Genomic DNA, 17,303 nt, shown 5'->3' on the forward strand with positions numbered 1-17,303 from the left:
AGTCCTGTAACTTTATTTGACTAAAGAGAGAGGCCACTGGGCATTCCCCTGGGGTCTCACTAATTTTTGGAGGATGCAGCCTCCTTTTTATCTTCATTTCCCGGCCGCATGTCCCTCTCTGTTTCCCCATTGGCTGAGGTACTTGAGAGGTACAGAATTCCCAGAGTGCCTAATCCCTAAGACTGCCTTCTAATCTATATCCTCCTTTTCTTTTCCTTGTGTCAATCAGTGGAACTCCTATGGAATTTATGGTTCTTCCCATTGTTTCTTTCATCTCTCAGTATCTGACTTTATTTATCAGCAGACCTACCGTTTGTTTGTAAAGACAAATCCCTCTCACTCCTTTCATCAATTAGTGGAATCCTTTCCATTGTTTCTTTTATCTCTCAATATCTAACTTTACTTAGCAGCAGACCTACAGGTTTTTATGTAAAGACAAATCCCTGATTCCTTTCAGATTTAAAGCTCAATATGGTGATTTAAAGAACCCGCAGCAAAGTAGAATGTCCTCAGCTTGGGAAAGCAGAGATGTTTTAACAGCACTGTGACTTCATGAGCCATCTCTCTGGGAAGGGATAAAGTGCTGCTTCCTCAACCACAAAGTTCTGTGGAATATTTCTTACTTAATTTCTGAATGCTCAGAATATAATTTGGGGCAGGGTGTTGTGTTTTAGCAACAAAAATTTTGCAGGGTCCTCCTAGTGGTGGCCCTGTCTGTAGGCAGAGGATGCCAGTGGCTGTTTGGGATACTGGCATACTTTTGCTCTCCTCTGGGTTCTACCTGTGGGTAAGAGCTGGCTGATCCCTGAGCTTAAGAAATGCCCCAAACCTCATCAAGTCGGGAAGGAAATCTGAAAGTCTTTTTAAACTCCTCCTCCCTGTGGGTTGTTTGTGAGGCAAGGAGAATAGGGCAGTTCAGGGGCCTCAGATCTTGGCCCAGCCCATCATCCAAGGCAGGTCTCCCTGGGCACGAGTAGAACAATACCAGCCAGAGCAGCAGCACAGCAGCTCAGGGTGCGATTTGTGCTTTGGTGATGGTTGGCTTCAGCTACAAACCAGTATTTTCCTGTCTCTGCCTCTGCCAGCCCCTTCCTAAAGTGCAGCCAGGAACAAACAAGTAGGATTGTGCTCAGATTTCTGCTGGGTATGAGCTGTACATCAGCTCTGTCTGACTTCAGGGACAAGCACCCTTGTTACAGGACCAGCTCACACCCTCGTATTCCTGCTTCTACCTCATGCAATTAATTCTGAAAACTGTGTTAGCAAATTTAGGAGGTCTGTAATCTTCTTTCTTTGTCTGTTAATCACAGTGTGGGGACCAGCTGTCAGTGGGAAGCCAGCAAGCACTGTGTTATTCGTTGCTTTCTGTGTAGCAGGACTGTATTCAAACAATATCTGTCTCTGTTGTGCTGGGAAGTGTTTTCATGCAAGGGATAGCAAGCCTTGCAGGAGCTGGATATCCACATGAAAATTTTACAAAGTGTTTTCACAGCAACACCTATAAAATACAGGTGAGATTTCTAATTACTGAATCCATTTGAAGGATCTGTATTCTCTGTGTACCTGCCTCTTCTAAGCATGAATTCTTTATCATCATTTGTGAGCAAAACTTTTTAGATTTTTCATGATTGTATGTACAAGGGAATTTGTAGGAATAAAATTCAAATTTATCACTGTACAAGACAATAAAGAAGGTACTTTAATTTTTGAAAGAGAGTCCAAATGCAGGTAGGAAAGTTCTACCAGTATACTGTGGTTTTTCCTTAAGGCATTTTACTGGAGTTATAGGAAGTTCTCTGTTAAATAGAGTGTAAACAAAGCATTTCTAGTTCTCACATTTTCAAGGGAAAGCTAAGTGAGCTAACTGAATTTTCTATTCTACTGAATTATATTTCTATTGGATTTTGAGCAGTAGTTGCCTTTCCTCTGTCCTCCTTGCAATAATGGCTGGGGAAAATGGCACTGGGAAGACATTGTTCTGATTTCATGGCCTGTCTTTTCATGTATATTTGGGAGGGGGACACAGCTTCCTAAAACATGGGGGCATTGGTGAAAGGGATTCTGCTCACCTGAGCTTTCAGAGTCAGGAAGGTGAAGCAGCCCTGATAGGAGATGAGATTTGAAGAATGAGCTTTGATTGTCATCAGCTTTCCATTACAGGAAGACTTTGAGATACTACTTTGTGAGGTCTTTTGCATAGGTTTCTGACAGTTTCTGGACCCAAATCTTGCTCATACCATTATTCCATTAGATTTTTAGAAGAGACATTACTTTGGGACTCAGCTGTTGGCGGGGACAGCTTCCTGGAACATACTTCGCAAATTTTATATTTGATCAGCAACAATTTTGTTTTCTCCTCCCTCCTTCACCTTGCAAAGTAGCTTTCATCCTGATGAGCCAAGAGATCACCAGGCCTTTCTTTAAATAAATGTGTGTGTGAGGCTTTATTTCATTCCAGGTAAGCACAAAAAGGCTTTGCAAGAGATGTGATTGTTCTCTTGGAATTTCTCCTGAGTGAGCAGAGTGGGTAAAACGGGGTGGGAGTTCTGTGAAAAGGGCATTTCAAGCCCTGCTCCTGATAACAGTGAATTGCTCCAAAAATACAGCCCTCATCTCACTGCAAATGCTTCCAGGGCATGGGCCAGTGAGCACTGCCAGCTCCACCAGTTCCTCCTTCCCACCAGCCAGTCCACACCTTACACTGGAAGGAGGGTGGTTGCAATACCTGGGTCTTTCAGGGCCACCTGGCAATGTGATTACTTACCTTGCCTTCTTCAGGGGACTGCATTTCACCTTTGCTGTCCAAAATGACAGTGGCATTTTACTGCATACCTCCACACCAGGTGGTCCAGGTTCTACCCTGCTGTAGCAGTGGTTGCTCTTCCCTTTCTCTTTTACCCTAAATATTCAGTTCCATACTTCCTGGCCATTGCTGTGCTGCAGAGATAAGAGATCCTTGACAGCTGCTGGGGCTGTGGGCTTGGTGCTTGATGGAGATCAAATCCAGACAGTGCTTCCTGCTGTGCTCTTTGACAGATGACAGTGCTCAGCTGCAAAAAAAATGGCTGTAAAATCTGAGATTTTGGTTAGAAACTTCTGCTGGCTTTTGTGTGCTGTCAAATATGACCTTTGCAAGATGAAGCTGGAGCAGGATGATAGGAGCAGTGGGACATGGACAGGCAAGCTTGGAGGGCTTAGGTTTTCCTCTGCCTGTCTCCCATGGAAAGCAAGGAGAAATGCTCTTGACATTTCCATTCACTTCTGGAGAGCAGCTCTGTTTTCTGCTAACAACAAATTTGGCCTGTAGCAACTTCTGGTGATGTGGATGAAGAGGAATTTTGCAGGAATGTCAAAGCCAACCAGCATACACCCAGCTGATGCTGCACATGGGGCTTTGGCAAAAGTGTCTCCTATAGGTGACTTGATCCAGCTCCACATGGCTTTGGCCATGTTCTCATTGGTGGGTGGGAAGTTGGTTAATACTGCAGGAAAGCTTGCTCTTGGCTTCATGAGCTCAGACACAGCTGTATTGTTTAAGCCTTTTTGATTTCACACTCTCTGACAAGGATCTGCATTCCCTGCCTCGTTTTGCTAGTCCAATCCATGCTCATGTGCAAGGATAGAGAAAAATTATATTGTGCTTCTGGCATTGGTCGTGTCAGCCATATTTGGCCTATCTGTCTTGTCTTCTCCCAGTGTTTGGATACCAGATTTGTCAAAGGGGCCAGATCATGTCTGTACAGATGGAGTCCAGTGAATTCTAAGGGCTGGAGAGAAGATTCAGTTCATGTAATTTTCTCCACTACATTCCTCGGAAAGGCTTCTGAAGACAGCTGCTTTCCTTCTGTACTCAGAGAACTCAAGATTTCCAGCACTCTTTTGGTGCTTGGCTGGTTTCCTGGAAACATCCTTCATTCCCTCTTTTTCTGACCTGTCCCATTGTATAAACCTAAATAGATTTTGTTATTGGTAGATTGAGAGAATGAAAGCAATTGAAAGAGATGCCATGTTGGTCATGTCGTTGACCCCAGGAGCCAAGTTTGGTGGATTTTAAGGGAAAATCAAGGACAGAATTACAGCTGTGGTTATTCATCAACTCCCTGATGTGGTTATTCATCAACTCCCTGTTAGTCACCATGTGTACTCCACATGTAAGCTTAGCTTTTCTGGATGATTTAGTGAAGAATTGTTGCATCAAGGACAAATCTCCTGCTGCTCTGCAGCAAGGTAGAGCTGTTATTACAGAAAAGGCAGGCCCTGAGGATGGGCAGTGTCAGCTCAGGCCCAGTTCATAAGGAATGGTGCTGTGATTTGTCTTGGCTGTGACTTATCTTTGTAGAAAACAGCTACTAAAGGAAAAGAAAGCAAGCTGGTAATTTAGCAGCTGGGGAGAGAATTTGTGGTGTGTTGGGTAGCTGTAAGCAGGAGTCTTGGTAGAACAGCTCAAAGTGTATTTACAGTGGAGGCTCTTATGTTATTTAGAGGATGTGAGATTGTGGTAGCATTCCTCTATGCACGGCCCAGTGGCACCAGAACATAAAGTGGTATGGCAACTTAGCCCTTTCAGGATGGGAAAAAGATACCAGATAGTAACTGAGAACACAAAACCATCCCAGAGGAGCCCAAAGTGCTTTTGCAACCTTGGAGTCAAGTTCTGCCTGATATGTACTTGTGCCCCTGTGGCTGACAGGAGTGAGAGGAGAATGTGTTCCCAGGTTTGGAAGGGAATGGCTTTGCTCATCAGAGGAGAGCTGCCACGTGTTTTCTGTGAGAGGCACCTGGTGCTGACTCTTCAGATTAGGATGAGAGCCCGAGGGGGGCTGGGGACTTTGTTCCCATGTGCAGTCTCCAGAACCTTACCCTGTCCTACTTCCACAGTTCTTTTGCAGTGTCAGCAACACCCCTTGTAAAGTGGTGGGATTGGTGTTGACTTTTACAAGGGGAACATCCTGAAGGTGAAATTAAATACTAGGGAGGAGGACTCCATTACATTGAGCAAACCTGCAATGGAGTGGGGCTAATTTAGCAAGCAAGGCTGCTGAGGTATTTCCCAGAGGACTGTGAAGACATTCACCCAGAAGTCACTTTTCACGTGAAGTCACCTTTTCATGCAGTGTTGACCATCTCATTTCACTTGAGTGTAGCAATACCAGGGCCCACACAATTGCAGATCAGGACAGTCAGCTAAACAAAGTTTAAATAAGTTGTCCTTTTCAATGTGGAAGAAAGATGACAGATGAAGCTGTGTAAGATCTTCAGTGATCCATGGGAGGTGCCACGGTTAGGTGATTTTCTTCATTTCCTAGCAAGCTAGCAAAAGGAAGTCCTTTTGACACATGTGTTTTGTGAAACATGGTGCTGCAAGGCACTGACTATAACAAAAATACAGCTGATTTACAAAGCAATGAGAGACATTCCAGGCAGATATGCCTGTCAGTGCTATTAAAGACAAAGCTGCAAATACTGCCTCTGGGTTGGGAAACCGCAAAGCCAGAGAATGCTTGGAGATTGCAGAGGGAAAAATTATTATGCTGTACTTTCCTTGCTCTTAATGCTCTTCTGAAAGCCCCCAGCAGCAGTTGCCTGAGCCAGGCTGCCACAGTAGGTGGACGTGTCATGCACCACTCTGAGGTTGTTGGGCTCTTGTGAGGATCTCAGTAACAGGGAGGAACTAGGAGAAACAAGGGCAGAACAGCCTCTCCTGCAAGCTGCGTGTTTGCACTCAAGATGCTCAACCTGGTTTGTGCCCACTGCTGTTACCTTGTAATCAGATCCAAGAGAGGAATCCTGGTGAGTCTCCCCCAGGGTGACATCTTGCTGAATATTTAGCAGTGCTCTGTAGGGGTGTGAGCAGAAATGGCCCATCTAGACCCTGTGTAGCCCTTGCCAAATGTGCACTCTCAGTCCCAGAGGGTGGAACTGTTAAAACAATCTGTCCCTTGGTATATTTTGTCTCTGGCATTGCAGTTCCAGGAGAGATGGCATCTTGTGCCATTTCCAAAGGGAATTTCATGTCTTATGCCCATTTGAAAATATGGACACCGTATGGACACAGTGTGCAGTGTTAACTGGGGTGTAGCTGCAACTTGTTCTTATAGCTATCCTCTCTGTCCCCTGTTCATTCTGTTCTGCTTGTCAGCTGCTCTCAGACCTCACCACCCACATTTTTCAGACCCTAGAGCACCTCTTTGACTTACACTTCATATTCCACGTAGGCTTTCACCTTTCATGACTCCTATTATTTTGGCTAATATGACTCTGGAGATAAAACTCTTGAATAAGCAGACTGGTGGAAACCCAGCATCAGTTTGGAACTGACTCTCAAATTCTTCCTGCCCAGAGTAGAGGTGCACAGCAATGCAGGGGCTCCCTCTGAAAATGCTGGTTCCAGCTCTGGGAGCAATTTGGTCCTGCTGTTGTGGTCTCTGAGCCCTGACAGGTTTAGCCAAGCAGATAACTACAGAAACACTGCTGCTGGTTTTGGTGCCAGAGTGGGTTTAGATGTTTGTGACAGCTCCGCTCTTCACTGTACAGGCTCACCCTTTGCATCTGGGCTCTTTCTTGCTTTTCTTTTTATTCCTGCTTGCACCATGAAACACCCCTTTCCACTGCCAAACAGGATTTCAGTGAGGTGGGTGGCTTTCACCAGGACCCATGAAAAATGGCAAAAAACTGGGACACTACTTTTAAGATTGTTTTTAAAGAAAACTTTGGAGAAAGAAGCTGATTTCTTTTACGAGGGGGTGCTGTCTCCCTGCAGTGTGTTCTGTCACCATGTCACAAGATTTCTAAAAGGAGCAGAATCAGTAGGACACTGGTGTATCAGTCTGCAAGGAGCAGCTTCCTTCTCTCGCATCCCATATTTGACTGAACTGGTATCACATGGTTCAGTCTCCCCACTCTTCTCCCACCCCCTGCCTGCTTCCGCCAACAGTCCTCTCAAAATGTGCTTTGTAACTGAAGACTCCCCTAAAGAGCTGACTCTTCCAGTTCTCCTGCGTAACAAAAACTTGTGCTGCTCATAAATAGAATTGCAATTACCAAGGGAAACAGAAGAATCTGCGCAGTCCAGATGCATCAGAGCGGCCTCTCATCTTGTCTTAAAGAAGCCTCTGAAATTCAACACACACTGCTCAGGCAGAGCTGGGAGACCTCAGCAGAAATCTTTCCTTTGAGCAGCCACTGTCTGATCATCCAGGAAGTCAGACTTCCTTAGGTCTTGGACTTACAGGATGGTAATGATTTCATATAGAAGAAAAAAGGCATTCTCTAGGTTATGCATCAAAAAGGATGAACCTGTGAGGAAAAATCAAGAGCCTTGACTTTGCATGCTGGGTCCTGTGGAAGGATTAAGCAGTAGTAGAAAAGAGGGAGGCAGTAGGATATGTGAGTGGTCCTTAGCTTTCCCTATAGAACAGGTCACATATATAAGGAAGATCCCTTCTATATATCTTCTCCCTAGGCTGCCAGGGAACTTGAGGGGGGCATACACCATTAGTGCCTGGGTCTGGCTTGGCTCCCAGAAGAATTCCTGTGATAGGCTTCTTCTGTGTGCAAGGTTCTGTGGAACCTTTCCAAGCCCCCCACTGCTCCTGTGACCTCTCTCTAGTTCCCATGCAGCAGAAGCCTCCCTGAATTCAGTGACTGCCCTGAACATCACCCCATTCAGTTTGATGAGACCAAGTTAGATTAACAGAACAGCATCTTGCTTTGCCACATTTCCTTTTGGTGGCAATGATTGCACATCTAAAGTGTCAGGAAGAAAGACTTCAAAAGGAACCCAAATTAGGAAATGCGTATGTTAGAAATAAGCTTTTATGTAATATTTTTCTTGTGGTCAGTTTCTTCAAAGAGAAATCTCTGTGTTCCTCCTTATTTCCACAAAGCTAGTCATGAAATAGCAGTGGATCCCAGCACACACTGCAATGGTCATGAAATCTGTTTATCTGAAATTCTGTCATGGTTGGAGAGCATCTTTGCATTGCAGTTTTTTTGTTTTCAATGGGAAGAATAGTCTCTGTGTCATCTGCATCAGAGTCACAGTTCATTCAAGGATGTGTCCCAAATGTAGGTGTTATATAAAGTAAAATCTCTTTTCTCTGTTTTTGTGCTCTTTGTATCTTAGTGTTTGTAGTAGAAACAAATCGTTTTTTTCCTGACACTGAAGAAACAACAAAGGAACAATGTTCTGTTGGTAGAACTCACTTGCTCACCTGTGTTCCTCTGAATTCATGTTTAGTAAACCAACCAGCAAGCCTGGCCTACAGGTGGTGCTCCTGATTTTTACAATCCTTGCCTTTCCCATGCTTGCAAGCATACTTACCTGTTAGAATGCCAAATTTACTAGCTTGGGAAGATCTTAAATTAGTTACATATCTAGAAAAACAGAATCCTTTAAGGTGTTTTAGAAAGAAGAGATAACTGTACACCAGTCTCTCACTTAGCTTTGCCAAACACCTTTTCAATGTCACACAAGGTACTACTGCAAATTATGTGTCTTGCCTAGTAGCAGCGAGAGGCTTCTTATGTACCAGTGAACCTACTTTGATACCATGAGAGCTGGTCCTTCAGCTAAAATTTGTTTTGTGTGTTTGACCCTCCAAATTCTGTTTTGGTCTTTACAGGCAACTCCACAGATTTTCTATACATTTCATTAGTTTTTCTGTAACCGCTATTGCCTCCTCCTCCCAGGTGGTCCTGGGACTGAGATGAAAAGAACAGAGCTCAAACTGCCCACTGATGCTATTAAGTACTTGGGTTGAGTACCAGTCTTGGTATTTTTCTTTGTATTTGCACTTACATGCTTGCTGAACTGGAGTGCTGACTTGTGTTGTACATTCATGGGCTGCAGAAACTTGGGGTGAAAGCTTTGTGACAGGGTGGTGTGTGCCACACAGTGCTGGCTGATTGGATTCCTTGAAATCCCTTCACGTTTCAAATAGACTTGTGAGCAAGGGGGGCAGTTTGAAGACACTGCAAACCCCTAAAGCCTTAGGTAATCCTGAATTTGGCCAGCTCAACTATTTATAGAACACTCTATGCCTATTCTAAATATACTCTCCTCAAGGGGACCTTATCTCAACTCCCTGCTCCACCACTTCAGTTGGATCAGCAATGCTGCTGTGATCATTTAGCAAAAATTCCTTCTCTTGTTCTGTGGCAGAGCTGCAGATGTTGCTGGTTCGGGACTTGAAGGGGAAATTCTGTGCCAAGCAGAGCTCAAGGGTTTGAATTTAAACTGGAGCCAGCCAGGTAGAGAGATATTGATGACATGTTAGATCATTTGTTGTAACCATTTACTTACTATTTTTCAATATTTCTCTTCTGCTGGTAGGTCTAGAGTTCTGGAGAGGGAAATCAAGTGACTCATTGTGACAGTGTACAGAAGGCAGGGCTTGAGTCCCACTTGCTGCTGGTTAAATGGGGTTAGACTATCAACTCTATTGCTCCCATGTAAGGACAAAGATTCTCTTCAGGCCAAGGAGAGCAACTCATCCAACAGCAGATTCTGAAGTGGGGAATCTTTTTGGAAAAATCCTGATTTTCTTTTTTAGTTGAAGGCTCTGGGATAGAAGTTCTGGTGCAAAGGGCCCACTGCAGAGCATTTTTCATCCCTTAAGTTTAAAAAGATTTAGAAAAATGCATCCTTTATTCAGTCCTATAGGTTTGAACATTTTCCTCTGTCAGATAGTTACATTCTGTCTGCCTGTCTCAGGAACATCTGCAAATTTGCATGGCAGATGCTGCAGAGCACTGTCCTGAGTGGGAAATTTTGGCTGAGTGTAGAGGCAGGATGGGCCATCCAAACCCTTCATATCATGAATAGATGTGCTGCCCCACAGTAAGGGCCAGTAGTACATTAATCTTTGGGGAAAAAAAATTGCTCCCTGTCCCTATGATGTGATTGATCCAGACTCTACTTTGTGGGTATTGGACTCAACTTCCAGCAGAGGTGTAAAGCACTAATGCTGCTTGCACTGGTTCAAGGACAGGATTCAGAGGCAGTGTGTCAGTAGTGTCTGCAGAAGTCACATCAATTGAGGTACCCATTAGAAAACCCCTTCTGGGTACAGCAAAAGAGTGACTGCTACTTATTTAGCCTCTGGGATAGAGAAGCCTGTGTAAGACTTTGCTGCTCTACAGATCAGGGTAACATAGCTCACTGTGTGTCTAAGCCTCAGAAAATGTTTTTGAGGTTGGCAGAAGCTTTTCTTAGTTATTACCCTTTGAGGATGAACAGGGCAGCGTGTGGCAAGATCGCAGAATGGGATTAGCTCAGGATTTAGCAGGAAGAGTTTCTTAGCACTCCTTTAGAGCTATTCCCTTCTATTGCAGCCCCTGGAGCTGCATGAAATAGAAGGGTTTATGTCCTTGCCTGCCTGGCAGGAAAATCATCCCAGCTCAGTGCAGCAAAATGGACTGGGTCCAGTGCTCTTGGAAGGAATGAAACAGGTCAAGTGTATTTAACAAGGAATTTCACATGGGGGCTTTCAGGTACACTGAATATTGCCCCAGGATGCATTCTGCCTTACACAAAGGCCTCCTTTTCCAATATCCTTGGCTTTTCCAAGGAATCAGTGTCCAGAGAGCTTTAGATTTTGCTCTGGTCATGGCTTACCTATAAGCATGCAGGTGGTGTTTCCTTGTTGCTGTCCTAGCATGCAGGGAAGGACAGGTGAGTCTGAAAGCACTGTAGTGCCACTCAGCCTAGTGCAGCCCTCAGTGCCTTGGGGTGCTGCTGCTGCTCTCTGCTAGGGTGACCCCCTCAGTGCAGGCAGTGTCTGTCATCCTACAGGGATGCAATACCTCAGGAAAGGCTGCAGTCACTGGGACCATGACAGCATGGGTACTCATACTGTAGTGCTGATCATTTGTGTTTCACATTCTTGATGTGTCTGCCTGTGATTTCTGGGCTGACAGAGTGACTGGCAGCTTTCTGGCTCACTCTGTTATGCCTCTGGCTAGTTATTCCCACTGCTGTCTCTCTAAGACCGGCTTCCTTTTAATGGAAGTTGTCCATTTGACCATTCTTGATGTAAACAAACCATATTGCCTTTCAGAAGCTGGACTCAGTAATGCATGCCAACAAAAACTAGTGCATTTGTACTTATAAGGAATAAAATCTATCCCCTTTGCAGTGCTTATAACAGCTTCAGCATCTCCATTCAGAACCACTGGCCTTTGTTCCTCATGGCTGAGGTGTGGCGGCTGAATTGAGGCTGGGAAGCAACCAAAAGCATTTAACCACAAGAGGAACACCAGCAGTGAATCAGCCCAGAAAGCAGGAGCAGACTGCAGAGCAGTTGAAGTGCGGAGCTCAATTTTAAGCCTAATTTGAACAGTGAATGAGGTGCTAATATCTCAGCTTCTGTGTAGAGTCTCAGTGTGCTGTTCATTTTCTATGGACACAGTATAGTGGAGTGTATTTATAGAATTCCTGGTGAAAAGCTGGCTTTGTACAACTGGTACAGGCATTGCAGGGTGAATGTTGCCTCTGGTTTTGGTGCTGAAAGTAAAAATCTGTCTTCATGTCTGTGTTCTGGGGAGCTGATCAGATATTTTATGTCATTGCAGCTTGAAGAGCCAGTTTCAGAGCTGGCTTCTCTAATTGCCTGATCATTTAACCTGCTCCATTCGCCCATAAGAGAAGGATGCATTTCTTTTGTTCATGTTGCCTTGTTCATCAGTAAATGTAAATGTAAAGCAGATTGTAAAATCAGACCTGCTTGAACTAACATTTGTAGCTATTCATTCACTCACGAGCAACCAACTCCCTGATGCTGGTCCAGCTTTTTTCTATACCAGAGAGAAAATAAGAACAGTGAGTCAATTAATATTGTCTTTTCTCTATGGAGTGTTGGTGAAACATTTGGATACTCTGGAAATGAATGTCAATATGGTGAAAAACTGGTTTAGAAGGTGTTGAAAAAGTTACATTTAGTTCTGGAAGTAGCTTTGCTGTGTTTCACCAGAGGCTGCTGCTTTTTTCCATTGCTTGAAATGTGATGTTTAGGATGGACTTCACACATTCCCAGGAATGCAGGGAAGGCCATGCCCTGAGTCAGGTGAGACCAAAGGTTGTCTGAGTGCTGGGCCTGATTTATGTTTTTGCCACACCAAAAGTTATAGATACCTCTGGTTGCTTTCTTTTCCTGCTGGGCATGGGATGGGTTTTAATCCTGGTTAGATCGTGTATCAGTTTGCCTTTTTTGAAAGGATTTCTCTTTCTGTCTTTTTCAGGCATGGTTCAGAAACTCGACCAGAAGCTGCCTGTAGCCAACGAGTACCTGCTGCTGTCGGGCGGCGTGCGGGAAGGTGTGGTGGACATTGACCTCGATGAGCTGAATGTTTATGCCCGGGGCACAGACTACGACATGGACTTCACCCTGCTGGTGCCTGCACTGAAGCTGCACGACCGCAACCAGCCGGTGACGCTGGACATGCGCCACTCGGCCCTGTGCCACTCCTGGCTGAGCCTGCGCCTCTTCGATGAAGGAACCATCAGCAAGTGGAAGGACTGCTGCACAATCGTGGACCATATCAATGGAGCTACCAATTACTTCTTCTCCCCAACAAAAGTTGCAGACTGGTTCTATGAGTCCATTAGCATCGTGCTCTCTGAGATCCAGAAGAAGCCCCAGCGAGGGATGCCAAAGGTGGAGAAGGTAGAAAAGAATGGGACTATCATATCCATTATTTTGGGAGTGGGCAGCAGCCGCATGCTGTATGACATTGTCCCTGTGGTGTCCTTCAAAGGCTGGCCGGCTGTGGCACAGAGCTGGCTGATGGAGAACCACTTCTGGGATGGGAAGATCACGGAGGAGGAAGTCATAAGTGGGTTTTACTTAGTGCCTGCATGTTCCTACAAGGGCAAGAAGGACAATGAATGGAGGCTGTCATTTGCCAGGAGTGAAGTGCAGCTGAAAAAGTGCATCTCCAGCAGCCTCATGCAAGCCTACCAGGCCTGCAAAGCCATCATCATCAAACTGCTGTCCCGCCCCAAAGCCATTAGTCCATATCACCTGCGCAGCATGATGCTGTGGGCTTGCGACAGGCTGCCAGCCAGCTACCTGGCCCAGGAGGATTACGCAGCCCATTTCCTCCTGGGGCTCATCGATGATCTCCAGCACTGCTTGGTCAACAAGATGTGCCCTAACTACTTCATCCCGCAGTGCAACATGCTGGAGCACCTGTCTGAAGACACGGTGATGCTCCACGCGCGGAAGCTGTCCTCGGTGCGCTCCGACCCCGCCGAGCACCTCCGGACTGCCATCGAGCACGTCAAGGCAGCCAACAGGCTCACCCTGGAGCTGCAGCGGCGGGGCAGCACCACCAGCATCCCCTCCCCGCAGTCCGACGGAGGGGACCCCAACCAGCCCGATGACCGGTTAGCCAAAAAGTTGCAGCAGCTAGTGACTGAGAACCCCGGAAAGTCCATCTCTGTCTTCATCAATCCAGATGATGTCACAAGGCCCCACTTCAGAATTGATGATAAATTTTTCTGAGCTTTCGTCAATGTTTCTTGGGATTTTTATTTGTTTTGTTTTTTAAAACTCTTGCAGTGCGCAGGTTTTTTAATTTGGTTTTTCTTGATGACTTAGTCTCTTGGTTTTTACATATCCAGCATAGATTGGATCTGTTGAGAACAATCTGAACAAATTATAAATCCTGTTTCTGCAGGACAGTGCAGATTTTGGAACAGTATATTGCTATTTCATATGCTGCTTTTTTTTTTTTCACCCACCCTGCCCATTGTCTGTGAGTAGTTTCTAAAGGAGGACATGCATTGTAAACACAAGCCACAGTGTGATGTAGGGTTTTTTTCCAAGCTTCCATAATTTATGTACATTGTTGGGCCGGGAGAAAGAACAACTCCCCTTCCGTTGCTTCAGAAATTCACTTCTTTTTCCATGAGCTTCCATCACCCTAAAGAAATGAGGAGAGGCTGGGTTGGAAAGCACTCCTGGTAATCTGACGAGGCCAATCTACTGGGCTGAAGCCCAGTTCATCTGTTCTTCACATTTCTGATACAGGGGAGAAAGCTGACTTTAAAGATGATGATGCAGCTTTTTGGGAAAAGAGTTGTTTCTGTTTTGATCTACTTTTTGAATGTAATTGTTCATTAATTGGACCTTGTACAGTCCAGAGGGTTGTTTCTGCTGCTTTTCCATGCGGAATAAGGTTATGGAATGTTAGTTTTAGTGTGTGTAATTATTCAAAGCCTTATTTAAATTCTATTAAAGAACATACCATTTTAAATGTAATTGCACTAATGAAATCTCTGCCATTACCTCAGTCCCACTGTTTGTGTTTCTTTCATGAATTAGCATCTGTTATTAGGTCTCAATATTGCTGATTGCTTGAGACCCCTCTGGTCTCACGGTTTCAGGTGATTTCTTGATTGTCTTTTGTAAAAGACTTCCTTGTTAGCCCAGCTATGTGTGAGCAGTCAGAGTTTTGCATTGGCATATTTCTTTGGATGCGTATTGTGTGTTGCAGTGCATATTGCATTAATATGTATTGCATGTTGTTGAAACAGGTTTACCATTAGATAAGGATGTAATGCTAAAGCAGTGGTATGTACAAAGTGAATCAGCCAGACCTCCAGCAAAGGAGCTACCTTGCTTCTCTAATGCATGTATTAGGCCTGATCCTTTCTGGCAGTTACCATTCCCTGGACTCCTGAGAACTTTCTGACTCACCCTGGGACATGGGAGATCTTACTCTGGTCTCATGTTTGCAAAAGTTGTGTTTGTGTGTAAACTTGTGGTGCAACAGTAGCCTTGAAAAACACATACACTTTTCTTCTGTGTGTAGGGTAAGATGTATGGTAACAAGGGTTAGTCTGAGCCAAAAATAATTCCAAGAGTTCAAGGATAGAGTGACTTATTGTGGCTGGCTGGCCAGTGACTGATATTTAGGCCTTAAATCAGCAATTTGGGCTTACTGATTATCCCAGAGACGCTGTTCTGATCCAAACTTGATGCATGTGTTAAAATGTGATTATTAGAACAGGTTGAAGTATTTTTTAAATATTTGACAGACAAATGAGGTGCATATCTAGTAAATTCTAACTGATAAAAATTGTGTATGAAAAATGTGTCACTTTTTCAGTCCAGCCTTTGTGGTACAGAAACCAGGCTGGTGGAGCAGCACACCAACAGCTTTGGCAACTGCTTTATTAGATGGCAGGGAGGTTCCAATACCTGATCTAGTGCCCGAGTCATGTCTTAAAACTTTAGCTCCTCCATCTCTTGGGCATAATTGAAAACTTCACCCCATTGCTATAGCCAAGATGTTCACATTTACCTGAATTTACTGATACACACTTACAAGAAGCTCTCAGAAGTTGCTGGCCTGATGGAGTGGATGAGGATTTAACCTTAAAGCACAACTGGCTCTTGATCATGAGCCCTGTGCAGCTGCAGTTTGGTCCAGGGAAGGACATGGATTGGCTTCAGCAGAAGCAGAGCTGGGTCCTACCTGTGTGGCTATTCCCAAAGTTGAGTTTCCATATAAACCTGTGAAACCTGCCTGGGGGAGGCAGGAGAAACAACGGGGAATCCTCTCCAGAAGTGCGTGGAAAATGCAGATTTGTTGAAATGGTTTCTTCCCCAGTCTCTGGGACTTCTGTTTGTTGAAAGAAGAGTCTGGGCTGCAGGATGAAGTTTCCCATCACTACATGAGAAATCTGCTCAGCACAAAGCAGCAGTAGCCTGGCAGGCAGAGTACTCTCCCAGGAGACCCATTGTCTGTGCCAGTGCTCCTGAGATATGCAGAAACACAGCCTTCCTCATGCCAGTTTAATGTCCTGGTGACCAGCAGTTTGACTAGCCCATGTCAAGCTCTGGTGTGTGCTCCTTTTTTCGGTTTTAATTAAAAAAACATTTTGAAAAGTATCCACCTTGTTCTTCCTGCATTCTGTGTGTTGGGGTTTGTTGTTGTTGTTGGGTTTTTTGTTTGGTTTTTTGTTTGGTTGTTTTTTTTTTTCTTGTGGGGGAATGGAGGCTTGACTTTTTACTGGACTGAAAAGCAGTTTTCCAGGTAGGTTTGTGAGAATGTTATATCCTCCAACTGGACCATCTGTCTTCCCAGGAGACAGAATCCTAATCTGCAGTAGGTTTGTATCTGTCTGGTATTTGCTCTTCTCCACATACTATAGTTAATGAAGCAAGCTGCCAGCCCAGAGGTGACAAGTGTTTTGTATATTAGAGAATACAAAAGACTGTTTTCTTCCTTTTCTATTGCCCCCTCTTGCCTTTGAGTGTATGCTGGCACAGACTTGTGAAGTGCAGAAGTCTCTGTGTGGGATTTCAAAGTAGTCAGTAGGTTTAGATACCAATGACCTTTTACTCTTTACTTCTCTCTGCAAGTTTCAAGGAAACCATGGTGCTTTTCCTGTTAGGGAGTTCTTGAAAGTCATTCACACAAGCAGTTTAGAGCACTCAGCCCTATGGGGTTAGAGACTTGGCCAGTCTGACAAACACAGAAATAAAAGGGAATTTGCTTTAAACTAGCAATGTAGGCATCTTCCCTGCTGATGTCAAGAGGAGACAAGTTAGTGCTATGGGCCAGTGTCTCCATGGGAGCTCCAGTTCTGCACCCACTGCTATGGCAGGTAAGACTTCCTTTTTTTTCTTTTCATTTTGCCCATTAGCCACCTTTGCTGACTTCTCCCTGTCCTGAGTGATGTTGTTAAAGGACTGGGACAGTTTGTGGGGGGCTGGCAGCATGTAGGATGGATCCCTTGTGAGTCTGTGAGTTAATGACTCCTACAGGGTTAAAAGGGAGGGAGTCCCAGCCAAGAGGGTCTGGCTTTGAGGCATCAGAAAGGTGGGGAGGAAGGAAAAGTGCCCTTCAGAGGCTCCTCTTCCTCCTCCCAGTGTGATCTTCCTTGGCCATCTTGGCTCTGGTCCTACTCTTGGAACATGCTTTTGCCTTTGCTCTTTCCATAGGGTTTCTCTCCAGTAGGACAGTGGGAGAAGCAGCTAATTTGACTGGTTCCAGTTGTTGTAAGTTCTGGGAGATGGTGAAAAAGCTGTCACTTCTTCAGAAGGACACCTGAGCTGCTGCAGAGGTGACAGAACCACCAGCTAATGGGAGTTACTCTCAGTGCTGTGTTGGGAGAACTCATTTGAAGGCAGAAGGGAACAAGAGACCAAGAGCTTTGTGTCAGCCTGCAGTCTCTGCTCCTTCAGGCAGGTTGTGGGAAGCCTCAGTCACTCTTGTCTGGCTGTGATAAATTGGTTTCTGCACATATTCCAATACTTTAGCCTGGAGAAGTGTTGGTGCTCTAACCAGAA

The 17,303-nt window shown here is 44.9% G+C and overlaps 1 protein-coding gene across 1 annotated transcript in view; it reads left to right on the forward strand.

Annotated features, from left to right (window-relative positions):
- MB21D2 (Mab-21 domain containing 2) overlaps positions 1-15,899 on the forward strand; it is a 58,984-nt gene extending 43,085 nt beyond the window's left edge. Inside the window, exon 2 of the mRNA XM_036389116.1 lies at positions 12,241-15,899. Within this exon, the coding sequence (XP_036245009.1) occupies positions 12,241-13,505 (1,265 nt within the window). The 3' untranslated portion in view covers positions 13,506-15,899. The remainder of the gene's footprint in view (positions 1-12,240) is intronic.
- The last annotated feature ends 1,404 nt before the right edge of the window (positions 15,900-17,303 follow it).

The sequence above is a fragment of the Molothrus ater genome, chromosome 10, assembly GCF_012460135.2.
Source record: "Molothrus ater isolate BHLD 08-10-18 breed brown headed cowbird chromosome 10, BPBGC_Mater_1.1, whole genome shotgun sequence".
Lineage (NCBI taxonomy): Eukaryota > Metazoa > Chordata > Aves > Passeriformes > Icteridae > Molothrus > Molothrus ater.